This window comes from Brachycentrus maculatus, unplaced genomic scaffold (genome assembly GCF_059751285.1).
Source record: "Brachycentrus maculatus isolate JH-2025_06_01 unplaced genomic scaffold, ASM5975128v1 h1tg000613l, whole genome shotgun sequence".
Lineage (NCBI taxonomy): Eukaryota > Metazoa > Arthropoda > Insecta > Trichoptera > Brachycentridae > Brachycentrus > Brachycentrus maculatus.
Window position 1 is genome coordinate 193020 of NW_028281351.1, and position 23362 is coordinate 216381.

At 29.3% G+C, this 23362-nt stretch overlaps 1 protein-coding gene across 2 annotated transcripts in view; it reads left to right on the forward strand.

Annotated features, from left to right (window-relative positions):
- The first annotated feature begins 989 nt into the window (after positions 1-989).
- LOC148301089 (lachesin-like) overlaps positions 990-23362 on the forward strand; it is a 67201-nt gene continuing 44828 nt past the window's right edge. For both annotated transcript variants that reach the window (XM_088273841.1, XM_088273842.1), the window contains exons 1-2: positions 990-1348; positions 18404-18593. In XM_088273841.1, the coding sequence (XP_088129967.1) occupies positions 18512-18593 (82 nt within the window). In that variant the 5' untranslated portion in view covers positions 990-1348; positions 18404-18511. The remainder of the gene's footprint in view (positions 1349-18403; positions 18594-23362) is intronic.

The following is a 23362-nucleotide window of genomic DNA, read 5'->3' on the forward strand; positions in this document are numbered from 1 at the left end:
ATACGAAAAAAAATAATTAGAATATGGAAAAGTTATTTTAATAAAAGGAGAATGGTACCTACGGTCAGACCACTCAGGGTTACAAGCAGGGATTTAAGAACTAATATATACTTCGTATTTTTTATCTTTTCTCATAAACTTCAAATATTATTTTGAGCTTTTTCATATGAATTATGTATGTAATAAACGCTTTCATTAAGAACCCAAATGCATAAGCGAATATGTTTAAATTGCATTGCTAAAAATATCTGATACCTGAATTTTAAAACATAAAAAAGTTAATATAAATTGGAAAATTTATAAACTTCATAAAATAGATAAAATTGAAACTATGTGACCAACCAAATTTTTTTTTCAACCAATTTCGACCAGCACCTTGATATCTTCAGAAATGGATGCGTTCATCCCTGAATAGCAATATACTTGTCAAAATCGGTTGGGGAGAAAATTACCAAAAATAAATAAAAAGTGGTTTAGAATAATGTTTGAGCTTTATTTATTTTATAAAATGTGCCATAAAGTATCAGTAAAAAAATATTGAAGAGACAATTTCATTTTAGTAATATCAAGAAAAAAAATTGAGGTATCATCAATAAAATTAAACGTGTATTCTAAATTGGAAATATATGGAACATATGCTCGTAACCTCAACCTATTTTTGAAGCGTAGGACGTATTTTTTCGGCGACGCCTCGTGATAGATTACTGGCGTTCCATATACATAGGCCAGCTCCTAACACAATATCCGACCACACTCGCAGCGTACATATGCCCAACCGAGATATAGGAGCGAAGACGAAAAACCATTCACCAAACAAAACGGCCAAGACAGCTTCTAGGGTAGGCGTGTCCAGGCTCTCCTTAAGCTCCGCCCGGTTCCCCGAAGGCCCTCTCGGGAGCGATCGGGAAAGCTCGGGTGGCGTCGGGGAAACCCTCTGGAGGAAAACCGGCTTCGGATACTCAGTTGGGCTCTGACTCATGGCGCGAGAACACCTCCCGCGATTATACTATGCCGTAAAAATACGTTTAAATATTACGAAAAACTTTATCTCGTAATTATTCAATTAACTTTTATCAATTAAACATATGTGCATAATCTTGTGCGAATGAAATAATGATGAATTTAAAAGAAATGCAGTTTAATTAGATTTTTACAAAAAAATTAAAACTTTTTAAAAAGTTTTACACAAACATTAAAAAGAACTAAAGTGAGTGAAAAAAAACGATCATATGAATTTTTATTAAAAGTAAGGACTAAATATGACAGTCAAATAAATAAAGTTAATTTTATGTGATTTTTATTGCAAAAAAGGTTTTTTCTTCTGCAGAGAAGATATAAAATAGTAAAGGTATGCAGGCACTTTTTAAAAATATTTTATTTTAGGAAGAACTTTTTTTTTTCGAATATATATTTTTATAATTATTTATTTATAACATTATTATAATTTTTCAATATTGAAGTAATTTTTTTTTACTTATGTATCTTATATTCACATATATGTGTAAGATTAATTATATTATTTTAAGGATTAATTTTATTATATACTTAGTAAATAAATATTTAAATGTGACGTAATTTTATTTCAATTAAAATAATCACATTTACCGACGGTTTTTGTTGTACCTAATTATAATTTTATTACAAAATTTATTTAGATTATAATTGTATTTTTATTATAAAAAAATAATTAAAAACTGTTTTAAACATAAATATTATATTATTTATATTTGTTAAAATTTGATGATTTTTTTTAAAATTTTATATAAAAAAAATAATAAATACTAACGATAATGAGAAAATATTATTTATTTAATTATATATTAAGTAAAAATATGTAAATTGTATTTATGTAAATTCAGAATCTTTGGGTATCGAGCTGAATATTTTGCATATTCAATGTAATACACGCATAATTATAAAGAAAATTAAATATAAAATGAATAGCATTAAATAACATTAAAAAAAGCAAAAATAATATTGAATTAAAATTTTTACATTAAATATTTTATTTTAGACGAATCAAATGCAAAAAATTAAGTTTGTAATAAAATTCAATAAGCTTCACATAATTGTAGAACGTAAGGGTAAATACATAAGGATGCATAGATGGTTATATCACCCTCAATATAAAAATGACTGATCTATTGAAATAATGTAATTGAATATCTTAAGTCGGAAGTCCTACAGATTCAAAGTTATAAAAACGTGAGGTATTATACTAATTAATAAAAAAAAACTTATCTTCGTTCTGTAAAGCAGAAACCTGATAAATGTTTAAAATGTTAGGCTATTAAGGGTCTTTTTTAAGTGTCCCTTCCGAGGAAGATAATGCGAGAATATCTGAAAAATAGCCCTATTGAACGATAATGTAATATGATATCGCTAAAGGTTCCGACCCCATATTTCATAAAAACTTTCGAGATCCTTTCAAGACTTTTATTATTAAATTATCCTAACGATTTGTTTGAAAAAATGAAGGTTACCGTGGAAAATTAAAAACTTGAGGTTTTTTTTTCGAAAACAGACTACAATTTCATTACATAAATCAAAAGCTAATTTATTTGAAATTTCTCACTACTACATTGAATTCAACGTTAAACATTTGAGCTTTACTAAGAATGAAACAAACACGTTATCAATCACCTCATAAATTAGTTCATTAGATTTTTGTGAATCTTTTAACACGACATAACCAAAATAACGATGCGTCTATAACATTTACAGCGTTCATATGTGCATCGGTTTATTTCCTCATGTGTACAATTCAAATTACTCTAATCATTCGCGAAAGATGTAATTTATTTGTAAAACGGTCATCAAGTTTTGTCCGAGTGCTTGTTTAGTCCACAAAACATTTTTAAGAATAATGCAGTTTTTCCAAAAGCATTTTTAGCTTATTCAAAAACAATTAACTTGAGATATTTGCTCACATAATTAATTCATTCAAACCCTTGTCCGCACCTCAGAGGTGCATAGGGCACTTTATCATATAAACGCAGTTTTATCTTGATCGTTAACTTATGAAGGAAAGGTGATAAGCTCTCCGCTTCTGGTACCATTCCAGGGTAATATTGAATAAATATTAGATTGAATAAATAACTTATATTTACTTGAAACCCCCCCTCCTTGGGAATCGAACCCGGGACCTCCAGAACGGTAGGCGAGCATGCTGACCATTACACTACGGAGGCGGACATACTTAATACATACTCTTAAATCCACAAAAAAGGATGTATTTTTGGTATAAAATGAGTTTCAATTGGTTTAAAGTAGTTTAGAAAAAACATTAACTTTATTTTCCATATGGTGTAAAGACCAAACACGCGCCCAAAAAATCACAAAAGATTTTTTTCATGTGTTTATTGTTAATGTATTTACTTTACGCACTGCAAGCAGAGTCAAAATTATAATCTTGTGATAATTAAAACTGTAAAATATAAAATATTTTAACAAAAAAAATAATGTGTTACATCATAAAATCATAAGGTATAAAAAAAGTGTTTTTTTCACTTATATTTTATTTGACCAGTGACTGGGTTTCGGCATAACCAAAGTATTTAGACTAGTGGAAGACAAGACCAATTTTTTTATGTTATAATCATTAATCGACGATACTTAGTGGTAATAATATCTATCTATTTTTAATATGTGGTATTTGAAAATGAAGCGTAATGCATCGAAACGCGTGTTACAATAAATTTTAAGAAAAAGTGGTACCAACCGAGTAAAACATAAATATAAAATGAAATATTTATTTTTAATGTATTTTTCAGAATAAACTAAGCAAAAATTAATAAATTTAAAACTATACAAATTTAAAGTCTATTTTATACATTATTTTTGACATCTCATCAAAGATGAAGAAGAATATGGAAGTCTGAGCATTTACGGGGCTGACGAACGTCATGATGAGATGTCAAAAAATAATATGAAAATAACACCTGTAATTGGAGAAAATCCAGTTTTTGTGAACAAGTATTTGGACACACTCAAAATGTTGCAAAGTCTGTTTTATATCTTTTTAATTTAAATGGCCATCTTACATTATATTCTTCCGTTATTTTAATAAAGTCCTCAGACTTAAAAAAATTATGAATTTATTCAAATAAACATATAATAATAACAGTAGATACTTCAAAGATCTGTATTGCAGCAATAATGCATAAAAAATTCTGACAAATAGTCGTGTTCAAGTATTTCAATTTCGTTCTACATATTTTCGTAGGCCTATGCAGGCCGTTATGAAAAACAGGAATTAAATTGTAGTGGAGTAGGTTTGAACCAAGAAATTTTCACTGGGTTCACAATACTAAAACCGAGACCACAACCCGACCACAAAATAACCGTTTCATTATGTAAATAAATCAAATTATTTTATAGAGTATTCATGATTAAGGTATTATTAATTGTTCGCTGTACAGAACAAGTACACTAAAGAGAAACATTTCGTTGTGTCGGAAAAAATATATTAATGTAATAAACTCGTTGAAAAATTTTTTTCTTTTATTTCGATACGTCTTTTTTATGTTTCATTTTTCTTTAGGTTTTTAAATATTTACTAAAAGTAACATTTATATCAAATTGTTGTTGTTTTTTTTAAATAAAAAGTAATTGAGTAAAATATGAGTAAGCATTATCACTTATCATTTATCAAGCATTATTTACAAACAGATTATATTCTGGTTAACTAAAATATTATACTTAATGATAAAATTTATATTTAATGAATTGTTTCAAATGTCGCAGCACTGTTATTAATACTCGAATGTACAAGCATACAAATACATAATTAAATCAGTCAAACAGTCTGCGCTTTGAGTCAAATGATCAAAGATTTGCGTATAATCAAACGCCATACACGTGAAGGCTTTCATAACATCGCCCGTCCGACATAAACGTCCCGTACACGCGGCAAATTGTTCTCATGATAACCCTACGTTAGTTAGTTAATAGTCGGACTGGGAAACGGTTGAAAATAATTAACGTTTGGCCGCACACATCGTAAATTCCCAACCCTTATCATACAATCTGGAGGTGAGAGGGATTTGTGTTGGCAATGCTTTACAATTATGATCCGGGGAACTTTTATATCACTTCAATTTGACTGCAGAATCCTTCATTTTTGACACGCATAAATCATATTGTTTAGATTGTTAGCCAGAATAATTACTATTAATAATTTCTTAAATATTTTAACCGGATACTTTGTAGCACATTTTATAGCCTTTATAAAATAAATCAACTTTGTTTTAACCACTTTTTTATTGGTACACTCCATTCGTAGTTATCATTTGAAGTTGACGTATTTGCTACGCAAAAAACAATAAAAACAACATTTAGGAGTTTTTCAATCATTTTTTTGTTTAAATAATATTTCATATGGTGTAGGGAGTGCGTGGAAGTTTTTGGTAAGGAAAGGTAATTATAACATATAAAAATATTTTACCATCGGACAGGTAAAATACTTTATTTTTCAAAATATTATATTTAAACAAATAGTTTTAGCATTTATAGAGTACACACCGTAGCTAAATTTGCTTAATTAAACTAAAGTTATATTTTAATATAAAAATAAAACGAATTTGAAATACCAGTTATTAGTTCAATAATGTAAACACAATTAATTTCGAGAACACGTGTAGCTTCTTTTAAATTCAACTTGATGTCAACTTGTGTTGATATTAATAAATTCGGTTGATATTAATAATTGTTATTAATAAATAAAATCAAATTATTAATAAAATATTAAATATTTTTTTTTATTTAAATCATACGGTTTTCCACAAAATTAATTCCAAATCAATAAATAACTCAATTGAATAAAATGTTACTTTTTGACATCTCATCAAAGATGAAGAAGAATATGGAAGTCTGGGCATTTACGGGGCTGACGACCGTCATAGGCTGGTTTAAATGACCACTTTACACATGTGTAACATTCACCAATTCTGCCCATTATTGACAACCACACTACTCAAATTCTTAGAAGTTCTATATATATGAACCAATGTAGAAACCTTGTTCTTGAATCACTAGAACTTCACTAGAGATATCTATTGGTGAGATGTAAAGAAGCTTTTTACTAAGCAGAAACTCTTATATTAGTATGTGAGGTCCGAATCCTGGATTATAATCACACACATGATCACTCAAAATGTTGTAAATAAAATGTGTTTTGAATTTTATCAAAGACCAAAAAATTGCTTGAATCAAGGTGTTTTATTGATTTGAAATATCAATATAGATAGAGCTTCAAAGTTTCCATGCAGCGCGTAATACAAAGAGGGTTGTTTACTCGTCAAACCAAGAAATTTCGGCAAACTTCAATTAAAAAGCTTTCAGAACTGCTAAAAACTCGACGGGTTAGTAAACGAAAATGCACGGCAGGACGAACACGTCAGAACCTTTTCACATCAAGCAAAAACGTTTGACAAGCTACAAACAACCTGGCAAAATTTAAAAGTTTCACATTATCGTGATAATGTAAACCTTTTGTTTTTGATTCTGCATGCAATTGAACAAACATTTTTTGATCAAATAAAAAGGGGTAGGTATTTTAAAATCCACTCACCATGATTAATCGTTTGATAATGCCCTAACAAGGCGAAACAATTGTCAATATAATTTTGTACGTGTTTTTGTTAATAAAATACAACTAAGTAGACTCAAAAAATCTGTGTTTGATTTAAAATTCATACATAAATTAAAATGGAGTTCTACAAATTAAACGCCAAATCAATAAATAGGTTTAAAGTACATACTTTTACAAACACATATCGTAGTCATACAGGAGAAAGTGATCAAGTGCATTTTTTTTACAAAAACGTGATTATTGGCTATTTTATATTTTACTTGTTTAATGTTAACGATTTAAAACTTGAAAGTATAATAAATGGACTTGTTAAAAATTACCAACTGCATTGATATTTATTTTCTTGCCAAGCAAAAGTGACTTAAATGGCCCTCCAGAAAATTTTATGTTTTGTTAGTTGGTTACTTTGTCCTATACGACTACGATATATTACAAATATATTACACATTAACTTATATATACACTCAAATAACAAGCAATTTATCGTAAAATATTTTTTTATGTATGTTTAATCAGGCTATTTAATTAAATTTAAAATTAAGTTTACATAATTGAAGAAATTATTTTTTTATTACCGAGGGGAGCTACCTATTGTAGGCAGTAAATCTTAAGAAAGCAATAAATTATGTGGAGATTTATATCACCGTGACGCATAAACACGCCGGTTAACAATTACTGGAAAACTTTTCCCCTTTTCAGGCTTTTGCGTTAAAAATGAGATCGACTGAAAACTCAATATTCTTGTTTTAAAGATTTAAATAAAATTGTGAAGATTTTCTCAATGGTTGTGGTTCACTTCTTAAGGGGGTCAAAAAGATATTTGTAATTTTTTTACTCTTATATTTATTTCATTAGCAAAGTCGTATTTATTTAAAACATTTTGATTGTGTCCAAAATACTTGTTCACAAAATCTGGATTATCTCCAATTTCTGGAGTTATGGATAGAATTGGTGAATGTTACACATGTGTAAAGTGATCACTTAAACCAGCCTATGACGGTCGTCAGCCTCGTAAACGCCCAGACTTCCATATTCTTCTTCATCTTTGATGAGATGTCAAAAAACAATAATCGTAATTATTCATTAATTGTATTTTGACATCTCAACAAACATGAAGATAAATATGTGGATATCTGGGTATTAACAGGGCTTACGACCCGTCAAAGGCTGGTTTTACGTTTTAACTTTGCACACATGTAATATTTACCATTTTACCCATGAATAATAATGACTGATTGCCTTTCGTAACTAACTAACACTACGCCGCTTCCCGGCAGGGATAGGCAGTGCATGCATCTCCTCATATGTAAGCGCTGATGACTTCGACTCCTGACCCAGCCGCTTTATTTGTATTTATAAGTATTTGACATATCTGGACATACCAAGTTTTTTTCGGTCTTCTACGGCTGCTTATTCTAACTACATTTGCCTCATAAATTTGTTTTACCGTTCTTTACTCGCTCATTCGTTCCACATGTCCAAACTATCTCAACACAATTTTCTTAATTCGATCGATAATGCGTATCTCAGCCTAGCATTCTTTCCTTATTTCACCATTCGAACATCTATCATGCATATTTTTGTCGCATATATATCTGAGGGATTGCATTTCGTCTGCATCCAGTCTACCTTCATCCTTGTTTTATCAACTCCATGCTACGCTCCCATACTTAAGAGTTGGAACCAGGACATTCGCCTTTCTTTCATGTATTTGACGATCGCAACAACACTGCTTCTACAAAATGCAGTGCCCTACGCACAATTGAGCACACGTATATGTTAGAAACATTAAGTGCTTAATATTTTCAGATGTATTATTTAGTCATTTGTCATTCACTTTGGGTAATAATGTATTGATTTTTTTTAAATTAAACACTTTTATAATCCCACCTTTTGAGTTTTATATTTTACTATTCACCTCTCAATGATAACAACTATAGTTTTCGAAACTAGTAGTGTGTAATGAAATAAAACACAACTCAAAAAAGTCCTATTATACACAATTACATACAAGTTTTTTTATGGTTTTAAATAAAAAGATGGGGCAAGTGAACAAAGATGCAGCCATCTCAGGATGCCTGAAAAATGCTATATGGAAAAACCCTGAGATGAAGATCGGCAGCAAAATCAAGATCTACAAAACTTGTGTCCGACCCATCTTGACGTATAGAATCGAAAGTAGAGCAGACACCGCTGCCATAAAACGCGCTTAGAACGCGTCAGAATCTGAGAAGCATAACAGGCAAGGTCTTCGAGATATAATCAGAAATGCCAGGATCAGGAAAATATGCGAGATCGAAAATGTCGTCAAAAAAAAAAAAAAACCTTATGGTAGACGACTCCCGGGCAGACTACCAAAGAGATGGGTCGATGGCTGGGAATCGACGTCGCAGGCTAATCCATCTTAAAAACAGACTGCAAGGCCTATACCATAATAAGAAGAAGAAGAGAAGAAGAAATAAAAATATATAAATAATTAGGTGACATATTTGTTCCCATTGCAAGAGGACGTAATTTAATAAACCCTTTGGCTCAATGTGTGGGGGAGGGAATGTGAATTGAGTTCTGTGTTCATAGTTATGTTAGGGGGTTGTTATATTATCTTAAGCGAGAACCTACAGTTTCGCGGTAATGTTCTTTACGCTCCCCACCCTGTCTTGTTCTCATTTTAATTTTCCCTTTTCTCCCTCTGTCTTTTACACAGTGTATAACAAACCACTTTATTTTAATTTCATTATAATAGACCTGTGCAGCTACTACGAGTATTCAAAGGCATTACAATATTGTAAAGACGTTGTTTGCAACCAATGGTGCATAGGGTACCGTGTTCAATCGACATGGTGATGATCTTTACCTTAACAAAAATAACATGTTCAGTCCTGCGGTATAGATTTTTAAATGTGAGGGTGGATTTTACTTTAAGATTCACAAATTTAGAACGCAAATGGCTGTGTTATAGGTAAGACGCGTTTTTTTTAAATATATGTTGAAATAATAAATATATATATATATATATATATATATATATATATATATATATATATATATATATATATATATATATATATATATATATATATATATATATATATATATACATATATATATATATATATATATATATATATATATATATATATATATATATATATATATATGTATATTTATATATATATATTTATATATATATATATATATATATATATATATATATATATATATATATATATATATATATATATATACATATATATATATATAATAAAAAAAATTCTGGCGTTTCTCATGTGTGTGATTATAAACCAGGATTCGGACTTCACATACTAATATAAGAGCTTATTTTCATCTCACCAATAGATGTATCTAGTGAAGTTCTAGTGATTCAAGAACCATGTTTCAAAATTGGTTCATATTTATAGAACTTCCAAGAATTTGAGTAGTATGGTTGTAAATATTGGGTAGAATTGGTGAATGTAACACGTGTGTAAAGTGATCACTTAAACCAGCTTATGACGGTCGTAAATGCCCATACTTCCATATTCTTCTCCATCTTTGGTGAGATGTCAAAAAATAATTTGAAAAGATTTTCAATATTTCAACTCCTTACCTTTCAATAACTCTTTTATTTTTTAAAAACCCTTTGCATAAATTTCGAAGAAAAACTTATTTTTTTCAGTACAAAAACGGTATTTTAAGCAAAAAAAATCAATAACTTCAAATACTATTTGGGTTGAAAAATATTTAGTTACGATTCATCGTTTATTCGGCCTTAAGAAACTCATGGTGAACCACATTACTGCCATAAAGGAAAATAAAATAAAATAAAAATAGGGATGATATTAAGAATAAAAAAAGGTAAAAGCATCATCAAGTTACTCATGGTTACATACCCGTACTGTACACGATGTACGAGCCCTTGAGGAATAATTTACATTATTTACAATATAAATGCATGTGTATGTGGATACAATTTTTAAATTTCAAAACGATTGTGAAATTTAGATGGGTAAAATGGTGAATATTACGCAAATATAAAAGGTAATCACTTAATTTACCCGATGACAAGTTGTACCCCTTGTGAATTATTATACTATCGTATTCTGATTAAAAGTCAATTTGTCCGTATCGAAAGGTGTATGGAGTGATTAAGAGTTTTTCAGGATCATATTTATAATACAAATTACCCTGGACGGGTTTTCTAAGGATAAAACTTTTTATTTCTATTTTTTTAATTTAATTAGAATTTCTAATTTTTGTCCTTGTGTTTAAGATGATTTCAACAACACAAATAGTAGAAGTAATTAAAAAGGCATATAGCAACACTCAAGAAATAAATCATTTTAAATTTATCTGCGCCGAACTAATCTTGTTTCTTTAATTGTACGATATTTCATTTATCTATTGAAATTTATTTTGAAAAAAATTTCAATTTGGTTTTGTGTAGTATATATATTTTTGAAAATAAATAAATTGTGAAATGAACACTTCATTTTAAGTAAAAATATAAATTGTTTGGGGTGAGTTCTTGAATCTTCCCTTTGGGCGTATATTTCGAATCAAATACAGAAAGTGTGAGCAGTAATTGAAAAACTTTGTATTATATCATCTCTGAGAAACTCGTCAACTTTATGGCGTATTGCAATTATTATATAGCCTGCATTCTCCCTTATCCACTTAGCATTCAGCTTTTATTGTCATCAATTAACCATAATATTCTTTATCTCTTTCCCAAAGCCTCGCAGTACTTTCTCTTTCCGTTGCGTTAGAGGGTTTTTTTACTTTCCCCTTTTAAACCCTTTCGGGGAAAATTTATAGCAAGTCGGGCGTATCGCTTTACAAAAGGGTTTAATTTGATTTGTGTTTATACTATTATTAATGTTTTGTAATTGTATTATTAAATTGTGCCCGATTCATAAAAATGGTAAATTGGACCTCTGTTGCCCATAAGAGACAATTTATAGAGCTTCTTATACTACGGCTTTGGTGTTAAATGAACGCATAAAATTATTTAACTGTTTTATTTTAAGTGGGTGAAATCATATTTTAATACCTAATTTATCTTTTGTAACTTTATAACCTCGAAGGAATATGAGCGCACTTTGATAAGAAACTTCTAACATTGTTAAAATAAAGGATTTTTACTATTTTTTAAAAGAATATATTTTTTTATATAGAATAAGTTGTATTTTTTTATGTCAGATCATACAAGTCATATTTTTTACTCTCTTACGTCATTACTGTACAATGAGTAAGAATCTTCTCCATTCAATAAATTTAGTGAAATTAAATGTCTGCCTCCGTAGTGTAATGGTAAGCACGCTAAGCTACCCTTCTGGAGGGCTCGGGTTCGATTCCCAGGAGGGTCAAATAAATATTAGGGGTTTTTCACTATAATATTTATTCAATATTACATTGGACTAGTACCTGAAGAGGAGGGCTGATTACACTCCATTCATGTGTTAAAAATCAAGATAAATTATGAAGTGATGGAGAGTGGTGCCCTTTTATTTAAATTTCTCACTTAATTTTATTTTTCTGTAATCTATTCACATCCACGTTGGTCATATGGAAGCAAGATGCTATATTTATTTTTTTTATTTAATAATTAAAAAATAACCGTTTAAGCACCATTGATTTTTTTTAAATTACCAAATGTTAAAATATCTCTGAAATCCAGCCATTGCTTATGCAACACCCCATATCATAAACTACAACTTCATATTTTATATACTCTTTTCCTACTTGACATTGAGTTTTCTTTTATTTAAAAACTTTATTGAATTCATATAATTCATTTTTTTAATTTCAAAGCAAAAGTACTGGCTTATTTTGTTTTTGAATATTCTGAATCTTTTACATACTCGCAATAAATTATACGTATAGCCATTTCTGAATATCACTTTTCACAGAACCTAAAAGCTTTCTTTGAAATTAAAAATGGAGAGTTTTTATCCAGTTTCATGAGTTTCAATAAATCAAAAAGTGCATTATGTCGGAGAATGTCAAAATATTATAAAACTGTGGTTCTATCGTCTACGGGGTATAATTTTTCCTACTTTTTTTTTTATTTATAATAAGCCTCAAATATCAAAACTAACAATTAGTTATATCACATTTTTTGTTTGTATCGCATGCTCTATCACAAAATCTTTACAAAAATTTTCAAAACTAAAATTCTCTCAAAGGCGCTTGAAATAATTTAAAAAAACAGTATTTATGATTTTCAAGAGAAGAATATTAAAAAAAAAAAAAAAAAATCTCATTGGGGAAAAACCCGCAAAGCCTCTATTTTTGAGGTTCATATGTTGGTAGGATAGTAAAATAGCGATCAAAAGAATGTATAAAATATGCAGATCAATTGAAAATAATATTTCTGGTATTCATTTTGGTAATTGGTGGGAATAGAACCCGCGACGCCAGTTTCGCAACTAAGCGTCTGCCATCAGATTATGTTATTCATTTTAAATGGGGTGGAACATAGGACGTTATTATTACTTTCTGTTGTTTTATAATCCCTTGTCTCTCAGTTTAATTTTCTTTTAAAACATTTCGTATCATTTTATACCAAAATTTTATAGATGTTCACAAAGTACTCATTAATCTGGTTAATTTTTGAGACGTGTTGAAGAGAAATGATTCCAACTTCCTGTTTTGCCTTTTAGTTTTATCCGCTTATTAATTGTCGATTCCTGTTGGCGAAGTGGCCCGGAAGTGTCTGTGCCGGATGTGATGGTATCACCCCGTTACATTATACCCTCAGCGGGGGAGGTTTGCCACCCCGTTCAAGGTGACTTCAAAACAAAAGTAATGAAGTTTAAGGGATAAAGCTGACCGTATCTTGGACGTTTCAGCATTGTTGTCCAGAATTTTAAATCACTATTTAAAAACAATTGTCTTCCGTAAGCATAAAAAAGGATCTTTTTTACATTTTCCTATTGTGTAACCAAATATTCCTTAATAAAGTTGGATAATTCGTAAATATTTTTTAAGTAAATTGCTACTTTTTTTCAAACTTTTTAATTTGTTTACTTTGTCTCCGTTATGTAGTGATAAGCCATCACACAAATATTTCTTTGCTAGTCACCATTGAATGATGCATCATTAATAACTTTATTTTTTTATTTGGTTTCACAAAGTCACACTCAATTTTTTATATGGATTATCAATGTTCATCTTAATAACAATAATAATTTTGATAATTCATAAACCGCCATTTTCGTAATTCATTACCTTATGGCCGCTTTAATTCACCGGAAAAAAACTAAAATTTTATGAAGGAGAAAATAAAATAATTGGAATGACTCCCAACATAAATGCGCAATTTTTTTTAAAACAAATCATATAAATTTCATATTTATCAACTGTAAAATACTATTATCATCCAAATGTTTGTACCATTGGAATCGCAAAAGCAAAACCTTTCAAATTTAGTGAAATAGTTTTTCATTTCTTTTTAAGTAATATTCGGTTAGTCAAAACGCGATTTCTTAGATGAACGTACGACAAAACGATGTATGAAAAAGTTCGTATGGTAAAATAAGAAAAAAATATCAGGCTAAGATTCTTTGGGCTTGTGTAATCAATGAGTGAGAAAAGAATGATAAAATAAATTTATGAGACAAATTTAGCTTAAAATAGAATTAGAAAGATACCAAAAACGATCAAATTTGACAAATAAATATATTTTTAATGAAAAGATTTTTAATTGTAGTAACTAAAAATAATATTTCACCCCTTTTAAAGAGGTATGCATATAAAAAATATTTTCTGGATTATTCGCATTTTTCGTCCGTTTGAAATGCTAAATCTGAATTATTTTCCCTAAAGGGGACACATTCGTATATTAAAACTAGAGATAATATTTCTGCAAATGAGGGGAACACACGAAAAGTTTTCCCTAAAATATTTACCGTATTTTTACTCTCTCCAAACTCAAGTCTCCCGCTGCGCCGCACATAGGCTTGGATCAGTAGTAGAGAGGGAAAAATACAACAAATAACATACCTACCAAAATCACTCAAATCATTTGTTGGAAATCACTAGCTTTTTTACATGGTATTAATTTAATATTATTAAGATTTCATACATAAATTGCCGGAAAAATGTAAGGATTTTTTTAAATTTCGGGAAACAAATATCTCAATTTTTCTTTCAATTGTATTTGACATTTGTTTACAAAGTCAGCATTGAAAAATGCATTCAAAATAAAACAATAAAAACATATGACATTAATAGCAAATTATTATATCATTGATTTTGCATATGCAAACTATAATACACTCTAATATTTATTTAATATTACACTGGACTGGTCCCTGAAGCGCAGGAGTAATCAACTTGCCTTCATGTATAACACTGTATTAATACGATGCAGTGCCCTATGCACCATTGGTTGCGGATAAGGGTTAAAAAACAAGACATTTTTTTCAAAATACCCTGAATTGCATTCACTAATCACATCACTTTGATTTAATTTATGAACGCAATAAATCTGTTAAGTATTTTACAAAGAGAAAAAAAAATTCAATTATTTCCCAAGAAAAAAGCAATTTAGTCCAGTGTGCGCTGTGACATCCTTAGGGGAGAAATTTTATCTCATGAATGAAAGCGGGAATTAAATTTGTCAGTAGTTTGCAAGTTATCAACAGTAAATATTGAAAATAAACTTATTCATAGCAACTTAAAGGAGTTATGTCTCATAAACTCTTGTAGGTTCATTATTATTAGATATCCAAATCAAAATATAAATTGTGTGGCTTTTATTTTCATTTAATTTATTTCGCAGATAAATCTTAAAATGACTTGTTAAGTTTACAAAAAAACCGCCTTTGAGCATAAAGACAAAAATGTTTACGTTAATGAGATGCAGTAGCAATAGATGCGATGCATTTCAAAGACATTTTAACTAAAATTGATATTTGCTCATTCCACCGTTCTAGACTAATGAGAAAGGGAAAAAAACATCGCGTATGAAAAATAGACATTGATGGGCAACACGTGTATAAATAATAAATATGTGTCAGCAAAAAAATATGAATAGATACATTGCTCCTATTGGAGAGTCAATTTACAAAACTGTAATTTATGTTTTGAGAGTACTATTTGTTTGATCATATTACCATACGAATTAAATAACCCTAAATTTGTCATTTTGCGTAAAAGCTTAACCAATCAATTCGCGATCGAGTAATCATGGAGCTGTTTTAATTATGCTGTATTTGAGTCAACTCTGGTGAAATATGTCCAAATAAACATCGTACGTCAAAACGTCGAAGACCATTCGACCTAAACAAATAAATTGTACCTATTTTAATCATCGACCGTTTTCCAGCATTTTTGCGATGCTCTCTTTTTAAGCGGAATTCGGAGTGCCAGGGTGGCGGGGGGTCGTATGAATTACGGGGGGTCGGTCGGGTGATACTTTTATTTAAATTGTCCGCCAGGGGGTGATCTCATCAAACAACTTTCATCGTGAATATTCACAGTGACATCGTAGCAGGGTAGCGTGCATGTAAATTATTTGACCGTTACACGGGTCGATTGTTCGCGGAAGGGTTGCTCGCGTGTATTTATAAGCGGAAATACCGATACGGGGGGAAATGTTGATGAAAGTAAACATTATTGCAAAAACAATTTTTTACTTGTCCAGCATTTCTCATAATATATAAATAAATATAAATTTTAAAAAATCTAAATTAAAATGCATCATCGTATTTCATCTAACAAAATAATGTTTGAGTATATTGAAATGGTTGTTGAATATTTTCAACAAAGGCTATTTCAGTCAATAAATTCAAATCGAACGAAAAAAACGACTATTTATAAAAATATGGTAATAAACGGATTTGAAAAATACGAATTCTTGGAATTAATCGATGTCTTCTTGACCTTTTTATTATAATAGAATAAAAAAATTAAAATCAACACCATAATTTATATTTGAATAACTAACTAAATAATTGTTTTGAAGGGTGTTTGTAGAATTTTTAATTAATATTTACAGAAATGTATATCAACGCCTTAAATTTTCCAATGAAAAGGGGAATTTTCGGGGTTTATTTACTTTTAAATCGAGGAAAACTTTTTAATCAACTAATAGTATTTGATTTCCACTGGCAGTCAATATTATGTGACATACCAACCTTTGATAGTTGACATGAAAAAGATAAAGCAAAGTACGAACGGAATGAAACGGACTGCAGAACTACGTGATTCCTTTGCTAGAAAAGCGTCGGATAGAAATCGCAGATAAAAAAAACATTCCCTCTATACGAGTACGTATAAGACTAAGATGAGTACGTATAAGTTAGACAAACTACTCGTCCAGCCTCAGGCTTGATTCCAGGCCCCCATATTTCTCACCAATTAGTTTGAAACCTCGAAAAAAGTGACAGTTTTGATATACGATTTTTTCAAATGATTGAATATCTTTTATTTCCTTTTTACTAGTTTGCAACGAAAATATCGTTGAGCGGTGTGGACGGCAGTGCATGCAGACCAGATAAAACGAGATGGCATCTCGTAAAGGTTCACATTCAAACAGATGTAGTAAAATAAATATACAGTGCAGACTTGCTCCGCGGTATTTCACAGAAGGAATTTTATATCAAAAAGAGATGTACAGTGAATGGACGTGCTTTCTGTAATGGGGGAAGGGAAAAACAAAATTTGTGTGCGCGGCACTAAATTGAAAACAAATAATTTAATATTTAGCAACGTACATCTGTGTTTAATTTACCGTCGGCTTTGAAATGGCAAATTTTATGAGGTTACTTTATTTTGCATGCACTTACTTTTGAAACTTCTTCTTTATACATTTTCGCTCCCCAGGCGGAGAATATTGCCACCATGAATCGTCTCTAAGCCAGCATACTACCCTGTGAGCTATGTAACCGGATGAGACCTCAGCTAGACTCTAGTAGGCATAGTAGAGTCAGTGAGATCTAATTACAGTCTAATTACATGACTGCAGTACAGTTTGAACTGTGTAACTAGATGAGACCGTAGCTAGACAATCCTACAGCTCTACATTTACGCATAGCTGCGTCAGTACAAGTGAGTTGTTAAATTACATGACAGTAGTACAGTTTCAGCTGTGTAACTAGACGAGACTTTAGCTAGAATCTAGGAGGCGTAGCTGAGTCAGAACCCGTGAGCTTCTTGAGAGTTTCACTGTTGTATTTTTTTTGGCTTCCTCCCAGATCAGTCCAGTATCTTGAAGTTCCGCTGAGTACTAACTGCACTATCGCCAGCGCTATTTTGGGTCACCAAAATTTTCGGCGCTTAAAGAAGAGATAAAAAGGATTATGTGCCGTTGTCAAATAGTAGAGAAATTTTAAAATATTAATTTATTTATTAATATCTCAACAGATACGACGAAGTTTTTGAGAAGCAAATATAATGTTTTATTTCAATTCATATTGGGAATAGGAGAGATAATCTAGTGTAGAGTAATCAGGAACTCTCAACATTTGCCCACTGCTGGAAGGAAACCACATGAAATTAAAAAAACTAAAAATAAATCACTTGTGTAAGACTACTTTTTGTGTTTATTAATGCAAAACCGACTTGTTTTGAGAATTACAGATGTTCAACAATAAGTTACATAAAATACAAACTGTTTTCGAAACTAGTCGTGTTTATATTAATAATCTTAAAAGTGTAGTCTTACATAAATATTTTATTAAATAATTTAATGCATCGTGTTATTCCATAAAGTTAATGCCAAATCTGTGAAAAATATAGTTTTTCGGAGGGTTTGAATCAGTATTTGTATTTATTGGTTTATTAATATTTATTTGATAATTTCAGGGATGGTTACATAAAAGTCTGGAAAGGAGAAGTGGCAAAGGAGAAACCAAGAACCTGTTGAGTTGGGAGAACGGGTTCGATGAGGACTCAGGTGGTTTGACTTGAGAAATGACTCCTACTGGAGTGTTCGCCTTGCAGCTTCTATGGACCAGGCTGCTGGTCTTCGCCATTCTGTCCTTGGAATTCGTCGGTGAGTATTTTAATCCTGTATGTTACAATACACAATTGAACAGTGATATAATATAAAACTACAATAAAATCCTTTGAATGTTATACGCAAAACTGCCTTTTAAAATATTATAAGATTAAACGTTGTAGGATTATAATAAAGAAATGAGTTAAACATTTTTAACATCTCAGCAAAGATGAAGAAAAATATGGAGGTCTGGGTATTTACAGGGCTTACAACCTGTCATAGGCAAGTTAAGTGATCACTTACAATCGTAAAACATTCACCATTCTCTCCATGATTGACAACCACACTACTCAAATTCTTGGAAGTTCATAGAACTATATATAGATATATGATCCAATTTCGAAACATTGTGTTTGAATTACTAGAATTACACTAGAGACATCTATTAGTGAGATGAAGGAAGCTTTTCAATGGAGCAAAAACTCTTTTTATCTAATATTTTTTTTCGGAACTCCTAGATATATTGATCAATCTTATAACACAGTACATTAGAGTTCACAACATCCATCTATATTGTATTGCGGAACTCCTAATTGGAGAAAATTTGATTTTGCGAACACGTATTTGAATATACTCAAAATGTTAAAAATAAAGAAGTAAGTTAAAATTTATAGTAAGACTAGCTAGCTAAACCCGGTCACGTATTGTCGTGACTTATTCCAGGTGAATAGAAAGGAAAGAATGGAGAAAGGACACATTTAAAAATGTTTAATTTCGCAATGCTAGTCGGTATGAATATTTTGTCAGTTATTACGATAGGCAAAATATTTTCAACAAGTTATTGATATTCATGCTCGGTGGATTCATGCAAAGACATATTGAATGAACCATGAACAAATCAATTAATGTCTGATTGCTCAATAGCGTTTTTTGCAATATTCAATATATAATTATGTATTTAACAGAAACACGCTAGATTATTATAAATATTTAACGCTAGATTATTATAAATATTTATTTCATGACTACTAATCATCAACGATTCACAGCTGACACGGGAAACAACTCATTCCAGAAATGTGACAAACCCAGGAAATAATACCTAATGTTACAAAGTTTGTTACATTTCATAACACGAATATACGCGGTTATTTTTATTTATTTTTCTTGGAGTCAGAAAAGTAGTGCTTTTATGTGCAGTATAGCGTGATTGAAAACATTTAATAAAATATTATTCAACTAGCATAAACATATTCCACTACCTACTTATACAATTTGAAAAAAAGTTTCAAAAATTGTTATAATTTTCTCAGAAGTAGCATTAACATTTTGGAATTATTTATGGATTAAGCATCAACATTGTGGAATGACATGTTGATTATTTTTAAAATAGTATATAATTGTATAACAACAGTTACTGAATTTTATTTTAGTATCCAAGACTAGTTTCGTTTCAAAACTACAGTCGTTTTTAACAACAGGTGATTATAAAAATATATTTTTTGAAACTAATTGTGCCTTATGAAATAAAACTCAATAAATGATACTCTACATGTGTTATTAAATTAATTAAGGAATAATCTGAGGATTTCATAATAATAAAAAATTGGGTATTTTAATGTAAGCCCGACTAATTTCGAGAACTTCAGATGTTTTCATCAACAGGGAAAATACAAACTCTTTGCATTTTCGCTTGTTAATGAGAATATCTATAGTTTTTGTATTTCTATTGTTTTATAATGTTAAATAATTTTCTCTGTTAATATATCAAAGATTTACTGACTCTATGATGTATTTTTTCCAGAATAATTATGTTTAAAATAAAACTTACACATTGTTGAAAGAAAACATAATATACATATTTTGTGTATTAAAAGCATTGTTAACTTTGTAGTATGGTAATATAACAATCTCCTTTTCATTTATCGTTCATTAAACGTAATACCACTTTAAAAAACACTACTTCGTGACTGCCGAGAATCAACTTACTACAAGTCCACTCTTAAAAATATTCCTTTTGTGATTCATTTTTCTTCTTTTTCTCTTTCAAATTTATTTTTTGTATAAATGTCAGACCGTAACTATTTAATTTTAATTTTCTATTTTTAAAAGCGGTATTACACAAAATGAACGATAAATGATAAGGAGAGTGTTATATATAGTACATTTTATATTTGTAATATATGTATGCCGCTCAGGCTGTATCATGCACACAAATTTGTTATCATCTCTTGCGATTATACAGCACCGTCTCTTATTAAGTAATTGTATGAATAACTTGGTACGCACCGAACTCCGAGCGAAAGTAGGTGAGGGTGAAACTAAAAGTCATCTAAAGGTCTCGCCTTGTTTTCTTAGGGGGTAGAAGTCACCCCTACTCTATAAATCATTACTCCCTGAATATGCGGGGCTGCTAATAATAATATGTCAACAGTTTGTAAACCATCAAAGGAAGCCTATTTATCAGGCGGAACCTTTGTAATCATAACAAGTCAACACTACTTGTTAAAGGTATTTCTATTTCATTTAAATAGTTAATAGTTTTGCAAAATTTTCTTCATCCCACCAATAGATGTCTCTAGTGAAGTTGTAGTGTATCTTAATTGGTTCATATATATATATATATATATATATATATATATATATATATATATATATATATATATATATATATATATATATATATATATATATATATATATATATATATATATATATATATATATATATATATATATATATATATATATATAATATATATATATATATATATATATATATGTGTGTATATATATATATATATATATATATATATATATATATATATGTATATATATATATATATATATATATATATATATATATATATATATAAATGTATATATTTATAAATATAAATATATATATATATATATATATATATATATATATATATATATATATATATATATATATATATATATATATTTATATATATATATATATATATATATAATATATATATATATATATATATATATATATATATAATATATATATATATATATATATATATATATATATATATATATATATATATATATATATATATATATATATGTATATATTTATAAATATATAAATATATATATATATATATATATATATATATATATATATATATATATATTTAAACATAAACGTAATTTCATAGCCGAAAATCAATTTGAACAGATAATACTTATAATAAGGATTTACCAGTCAGCAGAATTCTTTGGCGTCAAAAATTGTAAAATTAATTTAAAAAATGTATGTAATATTTTATTCCATTGGTTTTCCTAAATGATTTAGTATTAAAACTGTTCATATGTATTCAATACAAATAAAAGTAATAATTATTTATTTCATTAATTGATGTACCACTCACTTTGTGGTAATATGTATTACTTTTTAATTTTACTTGGCAAATAACACAACTTCTCAAAATCTAATTTGGTAATTGTTTTAATAAAATCAAAATTATCATCCTACACTTAGTAAATATTTAGGAGTTTTGCCTGAATTAAAAGGAAAGTTGATTATAAAAAACACATTAGCTACAACATTTTGAAACAACATAATCTAAAAACATGCATAAATTATATGAAATTATTAAAGCTATTGACATACATATTTATTGTTCATTTTCCCACTAGTAAAAAAATTGAAACAGCTCCTACCCCCTCCTCGTCCTTCAATATCTCAAGAGCAAAATTCCCAAATTTAGACTAAGTGGAATCACGTGGTGTTTTATAATGATATTGAAGATTAGGAAGAGTTCTCTAAGATGGTATGGACATGGAAAATGAAAGTATGACTAAGAAAATATATGTGGCGAATGTGAGCGAAAAAACAGAACGAGGATGGCTGAAAAAGACTTGGCACGATCAGATCAATCAGAACCTAAAATCTGGTAGTGTCAAAAGCCTGCCTAATCGGAGGGCATGTATAACTCAATGTATGGATGTGAAGGAGGCGAGGAGTGTGTGTTAGGACGGAAGAGCGTGGTGATCCATCCTTTCTACCTACCCCTGCAGAGAAATAGCGTGATGGTAGTAGTAGTAGATGTTGAATGTATCAAAACACGTGTTGCTATAAAAAAAATTAAATGTGGTATTTACTTAGTAAAATAAATAATAATACTAAAAACGTAAAGAATAAAAAAAAACTGTTGGATAATCAGATAGTAGATACATATGTTTATGTATTGCTACGCCATTTTTAGTATGCTTTTTTTCATTTATCTAGTTTTTATGAAAATTGTACGCACAAGCAAACAAAAAAACTTCGAATAGCTATTCTCATTAAATGCGTATCAGATGACTCCACTAAAAATACTGCATAAGTAGTTAATGATGCTTGTGAAAACGGAGGGTTGTTAGTTAAAAAAATGTAATCAATACGTTAGAAAATTTATCAAATCTCCATTAGTTAATTCCACAAATCACTGCTCTATTCTTTCCTAACTTGATAAATAGATTATTTATATAACGTTAAATTATTTTCATCTTTGCTAACACTATTTAATCAATATGAAAATTTCTTAATAAGATAAAAGTTTGAAAATATATGTTAATACATACCATATACACATGTACATATTTAAAAAGTAGATGTAAACAAATATGCTTCATTAAAATAAATTCAAAGAAATATTTCGATCCCGTGATAGCGTATAAAATTACATATGAAGTAAAAGCAAAAGGTGCTACTGCCCATAATATTTAATAATTTACACTACTAAAATTTCGGAAGATCTTTGCTTGTTAAAAAAAACTTACTCAGCTCAACCATAGATGACGCCG